At 41.3% G+C, this 10,053-nt stretch overlaps 1 protein-coding gene across 1 annotated transcript; it reads right to left on the bottom strand.

The window, feature by feature from the left end:
• Positions 1-2,345: 2,345 nt before the first annotated feature.
• Positions 2,346-9,736, bottom strand: GCH1 (GTP cyclohydrolase 1; the record flags this gene model as incomplete). Its single annotated transcript, XM_009701941.1, has 5 exons — positions 2,346-2,619; positions 3,215-3,299; positions 4,311-4,342; positions 7,316-7,371; positions 9,623-9,736. Coding segments are annotated over 5 exons (414 nt in total), but the record flags the coding sequence as incomplete, so codon positions are not given.
• Between the last annotated feature and the right edge of the window lie 317 nt (positions 9,737-10,053).

Raw genomic sequence — 10,053 nt, 5'->3', positions numbered from 1 at the left:
AAATTTGGGGGGGGGGGGGGGTGTTTGTGGCTGCCCAGTCAACAACTGGGGACAACAACAACTACTGTCCCATAAGAGCAACTCAACATCTCATCCCAGGCTCAGAGCACCCACTAGTGCAGAAACAACCCCCACCAAAGGAGACAGAGCTCATGCCACTTCCTTGGGCGATGCCATCACCTCCAAGTCACCAAGGATGCTACCACTCCAAAGGATAATACTGTGCTTTAATATTTCTGAGACAATGGACTTTGACATGATACAACAGCAGGCTGTACGTACTATACATATATATACACTGGGTGTAGTTAAAGCTTGTGTGGTCGAACAATACTAATGTTGCAAAAAAAAATGCACCAAGTCTTACAACAACAAAAATGTGAACAAATTCCAAGGCCACAAGTAGAGAGAGGTATGTTTAAAGGACTACAGGTCACATGGAAATAAAAAACAGTGGTGGTGTAATGCGAACTTTATCCTGAATAGAGATAAGTGGTTAGAATGCAACCTTTTCATTACCTCAGGAGCAAGACAGTGTTTTACAGACTTAATTTCCAAACTAAAGCAAGCGAAGAGAAACAAACGTACTAGTATGTGCCCCTTTGGTCCTCAAATTCTCCTTCCAGTTGTGAGGCTAAAAAGAGAAAGAGTTTTACTCTGAGCTTTAGGCAAGAAAGATTTAAGGCTTTTCAGCTGGATATTTGAAACATATACTGAACTGAAAAGTGGCAGTATCTGCTCTCAATCATTTAAGGGAAACAAATGCCACAGAGTTAGTGTATTTTATAAATGTGCAACACACAGCTTGTTTTATACTAGCAGACAAACACTGTTATAGCACCTCTCTACAGAATCCAGGACAGAGGACATTATAAAAGATCTTTCCAATAATGCTGTGAAGGTCATCAAGGTAAAATTAATGCAATTAAACACATGAGGCTGTTGTTCTCGAAAGTTCTTTAGGCCCAGTGGAAATTTGACCAGGCATGATTTTCAATTCATTTCCAACATGGGTTGAAGCAAGAGACAGGAATGTTGGTAAGACAGAGCTTGCCAGACCAGAAACTGCCTTTTAGGTTAGAGTACGGAACATCTTGGATTCATATTCGGCAAAGCAGATACAGCTATGGGAACCTGCATTGTGGGCATCTGACACCCTGGCTGATGCTTTATTTTTTAAGTTTTGCCTCCTGTGCCTAGTCTGAGAAGGGTGGTTTTCATTTGTGCCTCATGTTTTCCCAATCAAGAGTTACAAAAGACTCATTAAAATTGTAACAGAGTATAAGAAGTTCAGCCAAGTCCAGCTGACTGAAACTTTTTGTACCAATACTGCCACATACAGAGGTTGCCACATACACAGAAAAAAATGTGGTTTAATTCATTTCGATGGCCCTGGAAAAGCTTTTCTCAATTGCTCTTACAAAATAAGTAGTTGTCATTTCAGGCTACTTCGCCCTGAAATGACCTGCCGTCAGGCAGGAGAGGTACAATGTGCTGCGTTCAGGATTTCAGTGCTCACCTTTGGTCCAACATTTATGAGATGTAAGTCTTGAAATGCTTGAAGAGAAATCTTCATTTTCAGATTATCAGACTAGTTTTAGCTTCTCAGTCTAAGCCATGGAAATCCAAGAAGGAAAGCTCAAGATATAAATATCATTAAAAGACTCTTTGGATATCTTAGCACTTTGCAGACAGGCTCTGGGTTGGTTTTTTTTTCTCCTCCCCCTGTCAAAGTTTGCTTAAAAACAGTAAGAAACTGACAGTTAAAGTGGTCAGACATTCTGGGGCACAGAGAAAAAGGAGCATAAAACCCTTTATATTGAGATTAAGACTGTGCTCCAAATAATCTAGAAGTTAATTCCCCTCATGTTAAGAGGCTAGGAAAAATGTGGTTTAAGTTTCCCAAACAAAAAAACCAACCCACACAAAAAAGGAGGGTTAATACTAGCAAGCATATAAAACACCACCAGAGGTAACATCTCAAAGAGTTACAACATATATATCCAGATATTGAAACAGCCACTGCAGGACTTGTAATAAACATAGCCAGAGATAAATTCAGGACCATCCTTTTCAGCAGAGGTACAGTATTTGCAGTGTAAGTGATCCCCCAAGGATCCACAGCCTTTCAAGTTGTTTCCTGTGCTGCTCCATATTTATTCTAACATACATAACTATTTCATAAATATTCATTTCACTCCCAAGCCCCACTCTTCTCCTAACAGCAGGATATTCTGCATTGTGGACAGAAAAACATTTCCAAAACCCTATTCGTAGCTTGTAATTCTTTGACATCAGCATCATTGGAAATCTAGGAGGAGCCTACCTCATCGTTACATTTTTCATTTGCCATCAGAAGTCTTTTCCTGCACAAAGACTACAACAACAATTCACAATGATTTAGTTTAAAAGTGAGATGTAGGAACAAGTAAGAACAGACAGTGACACTGGACAGAACAATCTCCAGAGTGCATTTAGAGAATAACACAGTTTCAGCTCCTGATGAGTGTCAAGAATTCTTCACGGGTCTTTGGATCTTCTCGGAATACCCCCAACATTGTGCTGGTTACTGTTTTACTGTTCATTTTCTGTACCCCACGCATTACCATACACATATGCCTAGAAGAAATGAGAGGGCAGTCAATAAATCAGGCATACACAAAAGAAAGAAAGAACCCCCACAAAGAGAGCTATTTCTCACACAGTCACATTACATTCTGGGGAAGTGACAAAACCTCCAGATCCAGAACGGACATCTGTCAGTAGTACCTCAGCTGTCCTCAACAGAAAAAAAGTCAAATTCCCAGCCCCTGAGTGCTGCCTTCTCTCCTCTGATCCTAGGAGAATCCCACCTTTCCAACGTGCATTCTGATCACGAGGGCATGCCTGTTGCTAGTCCCAAGCTTTGCTCCACTTGAGGAAGTAGAAGGTGCACTGAGGAAGAGCACGGACCCAGTGCAACTGGGACAGCTGACCACACCGCCAGTTCCCACATCTCTGCCGTGAATCAGCCAGGTCTCCACCTTAAACGGCTCCAACCCACCAGGTCATTTTGCTGAATGGGCAAGGATGATTATTATGTGCTCTGCCTCATAAACAAGCACGGCACACAGCTACTGCAGCCAAAGAGGCAACACACAACAGCTCCGCAGCACACAGCTAGAATCACACACAGCCCACACACACGACCATGGAACAGCTTGGAGTAACTTACGTAGCTTCAATAACCACTCCAACTCCAGCGGGCTGTAAGGCTTCTGTGATGGCTATTGCAATTTGTTTGGTAAGGCGTTCCTGGACTGAAAAAACAACAGGGAGTTCAGCCACCGTGTTAAATCTGACTAGCATCCAATGCACAGCCACTATCCGGATAGCAACATTGCATCCTCGCTTCCAAGCGTGCCAGTTCCCCACCACCACCACCCACACAAGTACTGCTCTTCCTAAATAACTTTTATTAGTACCAAATCCTATCTTATGTTTTGTATCCTGGAACAGACCTTTTATTTGTTTGTTTATATTGGGAGTCATTTTGCACTGCACCTTCACAGGAATTGCATTACCATGACTTGTTATAACAGCTTTTACATTTCCTATTATGCAGTTCAATTTTCTCGCTTCTCTATTTTCTTTCAGTTTTTATGTATTTGTTCACTGGCTTTACTGCTGCGCTATTCATTCCCTACATTTTTTACAATTTCTCTTTTTAAGGAAAGGAAATGAAGATAAAAATGAGCAAATTAAGACAGTTTATTGTCCTGCAAAGCTTTACTTCCTGCAGCTCTAGCACCTTCTGTTCACCAGTCTGACACTTAATGGTCACTAAGATTTTGGCCTGTTCTTGGCCACAGAATTTAACTGCATGACAATGAGAGCAGGCCAAGCCTAACCCAAGGCCTCACACCCTTCAGCTTCCCCCACTTCTCTGGGGAAGCAGACAAGCAGTCCATAACATAGGAACTCTCGCTTCGTCTCTTCCAATGAGAATTCTTGAAGGCATCTCTCAAATTATCTGTAGGAGAGTTCATCTCCAGCAGCATCCAGCTAGTTTAGGTATTCCTGGCAGCTATACCTTGTAGCACATTTATCCTTCGAATCAGTTACTGCCTACATCTGTTTTCATAGGGAGCTGTTACCCTTCACTGGAAATGCAGAGGCTAAAGCAAGATGACAGATGAGACACCTGTTCAAGAATACTGTGTTTTTCTTCACACTAAAATCTGCACAGCTATAGTCCACCTACAGTCACCAGTAGGTGAGCTGGCTAGCAAAGAAGTACACACAACAAAATCAAAAATTCATCTGTTTACCTTGTAATCTTCTACTGTATATTTCCACAATCCTAAAGGAGAAAGGAAAAAGACAACATTACAGCTATTCCCATCTGACCATTGTCTGATCTTCACAATTAGCTTGACACTATCAGACAAGACCTCTGTACTGATCTGGGTTCTTCCTGGAAATCCACGCAACATCACGCTGCTGCTCAGCCCCGGGCTGGCATCGCTCAAGGACTTCCCTTAGCACAGCACTGTGTTTAGTGACAGGTTCCTCCTACCTGCAACCCCAAAGACTACTTCAGGGCCAGTCTGTCACTTCTCTTTGGAGCTTCTCCTGTTGCTGTTACTTTTAAGTTACTTGTACCACCACCCACTCGCATCACACAGTTGCAAGGGAATCTGTGCCCAAAGACTCCCTGAAAGCTAATCCTTGAACTGAGGTCAGACTACCTCCTTTTGCTTCAATCTAAACCAAATGCTGTTTTATGGACAATTCAGATATTGGGATTCTCGGAAGGCTACTGAAACTAAGCAAGAGATGTTTTGGATTCTTGCATTTAACCACAAATTTAACTAAGAACAATGAGACAGAATTGTTTTTATTTAAATCAGATAGTCTCCACCCACATATCACACCATCCTTCACATTTCAGTGCAAGGAACACCTTAATACTCCCCTCGAACATGACTTCAAATTTAAGCCAGTGATACTACCGTCTTTTATCACCGCAGTACTATAATCTATGCATTTAAGTCTTAACTGCTCCATAACTCAGTGGGTTATTCATGCCAACCTCAAACGCTTTATTACACATCAAGTGGCCATGTAAAGAAGCTGCTATAGAAAGCTTCAATACTCATCTGGTTAGACTAGACAAAAAACAGACACTGGCTGGCAGCCTGAGGCATTAGTTCCAAGAAACATTTCTGACAATGAGACTTGCCTGCTGTTTTGGAGAGAGAATTATATGCAGAACCCCCCCCCTCCAGAAATGAAATGGTTGTGTTATAGCTATTCTAAACAAAGCAACATAATATTTAGATTAAATATGGACAGGAAACAAAGCTGATGCTCAGATATTCTTACACTGTCGCATACGAGAAGTCCTATAAGCATGTTTATGTAAAAACAGTTATTTGCATTAGCATTTTCAAGCCTGAGCTTAAAGTCCAGAGAAAGATGTTTGTTTACTGAATACAGGTCATCCACAACTACAGAAACTCACCACATTAGACTAATCCTATTACAAAAGATTAGGCCTACAGTACCAACAGCCTCACAAATCTTTGTTTGAACACTGGTTGCATTATATAGGGCACGAAAGGGAAGCACTACTTGGCCCACCAATCTCTTCACGGTAAGCACTCAAAAGCAAGTGAGGACTGAGAACATTTTGTTATACAAGAATCTAATCTTTTCATTATTGCAGCATATGGGAGTTTTACCCTAACTTGAAAAAGAGGAAGGATTTAACCTCTCAAGCACAGCGCAGGAAGCCTTGCACATATTCACACATGTTTTTATACTGAGAATATGTAGTAGCAAAATCGTACACTTCTAGTGTCATGTTGCCACTCACATTAAAAAAATCACCAAAGACGGTTTTGAGGTCCTTTTTACATCTGCAATTCAGAGGTAGCTAGAGACCACAGCAAGCACAAACTGATACATATTTCAAATGTGATCCTTAATCCTGCATTCAAGCCCTGCAGAAATGAAACTGAGTGCTAAAGACAGTCTCTTCAGGAAGGATGTTTGCCTTCAGAAATCCAACTCAAAGACAAACCCCTCACCACTTAAAAAGAGCCAGCCACACAAGTGCCAGCCAACACACAAGACAAGCCATGAACCACCACACAGACATCCCCAAGCGTAAGCAGCTACAGAAGGCAAAGTCTTTCCCCCAGCAACTGCAGTGCTGGCAGCTCAGAACCTCATCCTACAGTTTCAGCAGTTAGGTACAGCCACAGAAGACAGGTAGGAAAAAATTTAAATGTTGAAGTGCCTGTTTCAACCTTTTAATCAGAGCAAAGTCCACTCCTATAAGGATTGCTAGAAGAGAAGACATGAAGATGGCCTTCCTGTCATATGAAAGAGCTGACTTTAAAGCATTTAGTGTCATATCCTAGACATTTCTTCCCCGCTAAGAAAACCCAGCGGGCATGCAGATTTACAAGGGTAATTCTCATTAGTATTATTGGAACTACAGCAAGATTAACAGACATATCAGGGAAAGTATAAGCAAAACCTATGTGGTCTTTCTGAACTACAGCCAATTTTTCAGATTTGTTTCTCAAAAGAGACCCTTTCACTCTGGTCCCCAATAATCTTGCTTATTGAAGGGATCTACCATCCCCTTCCTCACCAGAACTACAAAGTGTCACTTCATAACAAGATTCCATGCAACAACTGATCCAAGGGCACTTGCTGAGGAAAAAGCTATTCTACATAACAAATGGATTTCTCAAGTGTATCATAATTGCTTTGTTTCTTAGGCTGAACCTTATCTATAAAATCTAATGCACGGCTCTCCCAGCAGGTCTCAAGTGAAAGAAAGAAATGCCAAATCTATCTGAAGAGTCAGCTAACAGATGAAAACTTGAGATTCAATTTCTATCCATAGAATGCGTTCATTTACAGTTTGGAAGTTTTGGATTTTTATTCTTATCGGTCAATATACACACAAGTAGTAAATAGCTGGAGATCCCCACTGTTTTTTGTGGCCTGCCTTAGAACGTGACCAAATTCTCCGTTGTTCTTCCTTCTGTGCTCCCTGCAGACACCAATGCCTTGGACGAACATACAAAAGCGTTAAGGCTCTGCTACGGTCGATTGATGTGAATTAACACAGAGCTCTAAGACTTATCTGTCCTCTTCACAAAACACATAATGCTGAGGATTGGTCTAAATCCAAATCCAGGACACAAAGTGGGCTGAGCTTTAGAGGGGGACCAGATTAGAAAGATTAGCACAGTTAGCACAGCTTGGAATCCTTTTTACAAATTAGCATCACTTTCATTACATTAACACTTACCTAGCAAGCTTGCTGAGGCCAAGTACTTGTTTGTTAGGAAGATAGCCAATATGTACCTGGACAGAGAAGAACAAACCATTAACAGAATCAAAGCCACACTTCCAAATGCGTATGAAACTCATGCATAGAGAATGAGATGTGCATTTTGCCCCAGAACTAACTCTGGAACAGTCCAGAAGTCTTAGCATGTGGGAGGAACATGCCACCATGCAAGCCTGAAAAATTGTGGAGCTAGCGGAAACTGTAAATGCCTGGTGAGATCAGTGTCCTGGTGAAGAACAGGTAAGTTTTCTGAAGGGGAGAAAAGTTATAACTCTTCAAGAATCAAGGCTTATGTTCCAAGTCTCAGGAATGCTACAGAGTATGACTACATTTGGGTACAAAAAGCAGTCTATTACTCAGCACAGCACTGTTCATCTAAAATAAACATGCTTTTCTTTCAAGACCTAAAATGGATTTAGGAAGTGGGAGGGAGAGGAACTGTATTTTACTTTCAGTGAAAGTTCTCATGGCAAGAAGTACTTAGCCATCAAAATCAGGCTGCACTTACTGATTTATTTTTTTTTCCTGCTTTGGTAATGCCATAGATCACTGTATGATCAAGTTAACTTCCATCCTGCTCGAATATGGATTTGCTGAACATTCATACTGAACACATGGTTGCGCTAAGTTGGAATAAGTTCTTTAGCAGAAAAGTGCTCAGATATGAAGGTATGGGGAAAGGCATTTAGCTTCTTGTTTTTAGAAAGCCACATCAGCTACTGAATCGAAGTGGGTTTACAGTTGTGACAGATTATGAACTAGCATTTGTGTCACTGTACCAGAGACTTGAAAAATTAGCCAAGATACAGTAGGGGAGTGTCAGTGTAGGATTCTGTCTCAGCGCTTTGCCTAGAGGCCCCCTCTCAGAATCCTGTACCTGCAGTTAGAGGTACCACAGTGCACCTCATTACCTGGCTAACTTGCTCATTCCTATCACTTCTGTTGGGTAATCAACCCACTGACACCTGAAAAGACATGAAACATTTCAGACAAAGTGAGAGACATTACTTAGAAATAAGCGTTGAATCTTGTTCCCCACAGCGCATTTTTGCGAATTTCTTAAGTTCATTTAAGATAGAACTGCAAATACAGGACCTACTGGTCAGTATTTGCAGCCTGTTTGATGTACCCAACAGGAGAATGGTTAGTCTGAGAATATTTAGAGGCATACCAAGTCATTTAGCAGACCATTATACGAGCAGGACCGATTCGGTGTTTGCGAGGAGATTTCTCCAAACCACACAGGCTAAACAGCTAGATGTAAAAAGAATGCATATATTGCCACAGGAGTAATGAAGAGAATATACACAGTACGTGTAACCAAGAATAACAAGCAAAATAGAAAGCTTGCACAGAAAAAGCAGTTACCTCATTTTCCAGTATAAAATACTAACAGTGAGAAAAGAAAGTAGATGAGATTGAGTTGATTCAACTAAAGGAACGGCTGGTTTCTGTTGGGGTATTTTATTTTTGGGAGACAGTTTACTTGGAATGTATGTGGCACTAATCGAATTTTACAGACAACAAGCACAGTTGCTACTCTCTGGCCTATGAGCACTTTATGGCAGAACAGATGGATCAGAATAAGCTCCACCCTTCTGTGCTGATACGGGAGTGAAGAGGCCGAGATGTGCAGAAGGCACTACCCACTCAGAACTCTTCCTCACCTTTACAGTGGTTAACTTGAGAATTTTTATTTTCTTTTTCAAGTTGCTGGCATCACAATTTCAACACCCTCTGAAACTCCAGCCCCTTTCACGGGAGTCCCAACCTAAGCAGCCTCCTGCTAGTTAGTTTTGACCACCCCCTCCCTGACTGGGCTTGCTTATTTAAGACAGGGCTGCTAATCAGAAGTTTGTTCCACTCATGGGGGGTTCCCGAGATCAATGTGCACTAGATAGCTCTGAGCCAGAAGCTAAATCCATGACAGAGCCAGTGTGCAGGGTGAGCTGGTTTAATATCACGATGCCTGCCCTCAAGGCTTGCTGCTGCTTCACGAAGAAAAGCTTTGATATGAAATGTCAGAAACCATTAGATTACTTAGACTTGGAAAGGTTGAGCATTATAGGAGCTTAAATCCAAATAAAACTCACATTAAGGAGGTCTTCCTTATTTGTATTCTGAACATTAACTTCTGGAATCATAGCCGTAAGCAGTAAATACTTACAGCTTTAAAAGCTTTGTAGTTACAGCTACCAAGTCTTTTACGTGTACCTTAGGTCTTTTATCATGTATTCCCACATTTGTTTTGTGAGGAAGAGTTACCTTTCCAACAAATGGAACGAGGTGATGCTCACACAATGAGAACATGTCTATGTCCTTCACAATTACCATCTCATCATGATCTTCATCAAAGATGGCGTCATTCAGAACATCTGAAATTAAACATTCGCATTAAAAAAAACAAATGGAAGGTTCTTACAGCCCGTATCTGAGAAGGTTTATAGCAAGAGCATAGCGCTCAGAACTACAGATTTTAGGGTTAAGATATGGGAGGCAAGTAAGGAGTAGCATCACAGTATACGACCACACATCAGACTACCCGTGTGCTACACCAGAAGTCAGTCTATAGTGTTTTATTTAAATAATAGTTTGAACCCAGGTTAGAACGAGTCTAGTCTTCGCAGAATTATTGACATCTTAAGAGCAATTAATACTACAGCTGACAAAGCCGGTGTCGAGGACAACAGTATGTC

Source organism: Cariama cristata, unplaced genomic scaffold (genome assembly GCF_000690535.1).
Source record: "Cariama cristata isolate BGI_N322 unplaced genomic scaffold, ASM69053v1 scaffold5646, whole genome shotgun sequence".
NCBI lineage: Eukaryota > Metazoa > Chordata > Aves > Cariamiformes > Cariamidae > Cariama > Cariama cristata.
This window is presented reverse-complemented; position numbering and strand designations above follow the sequence as displayed.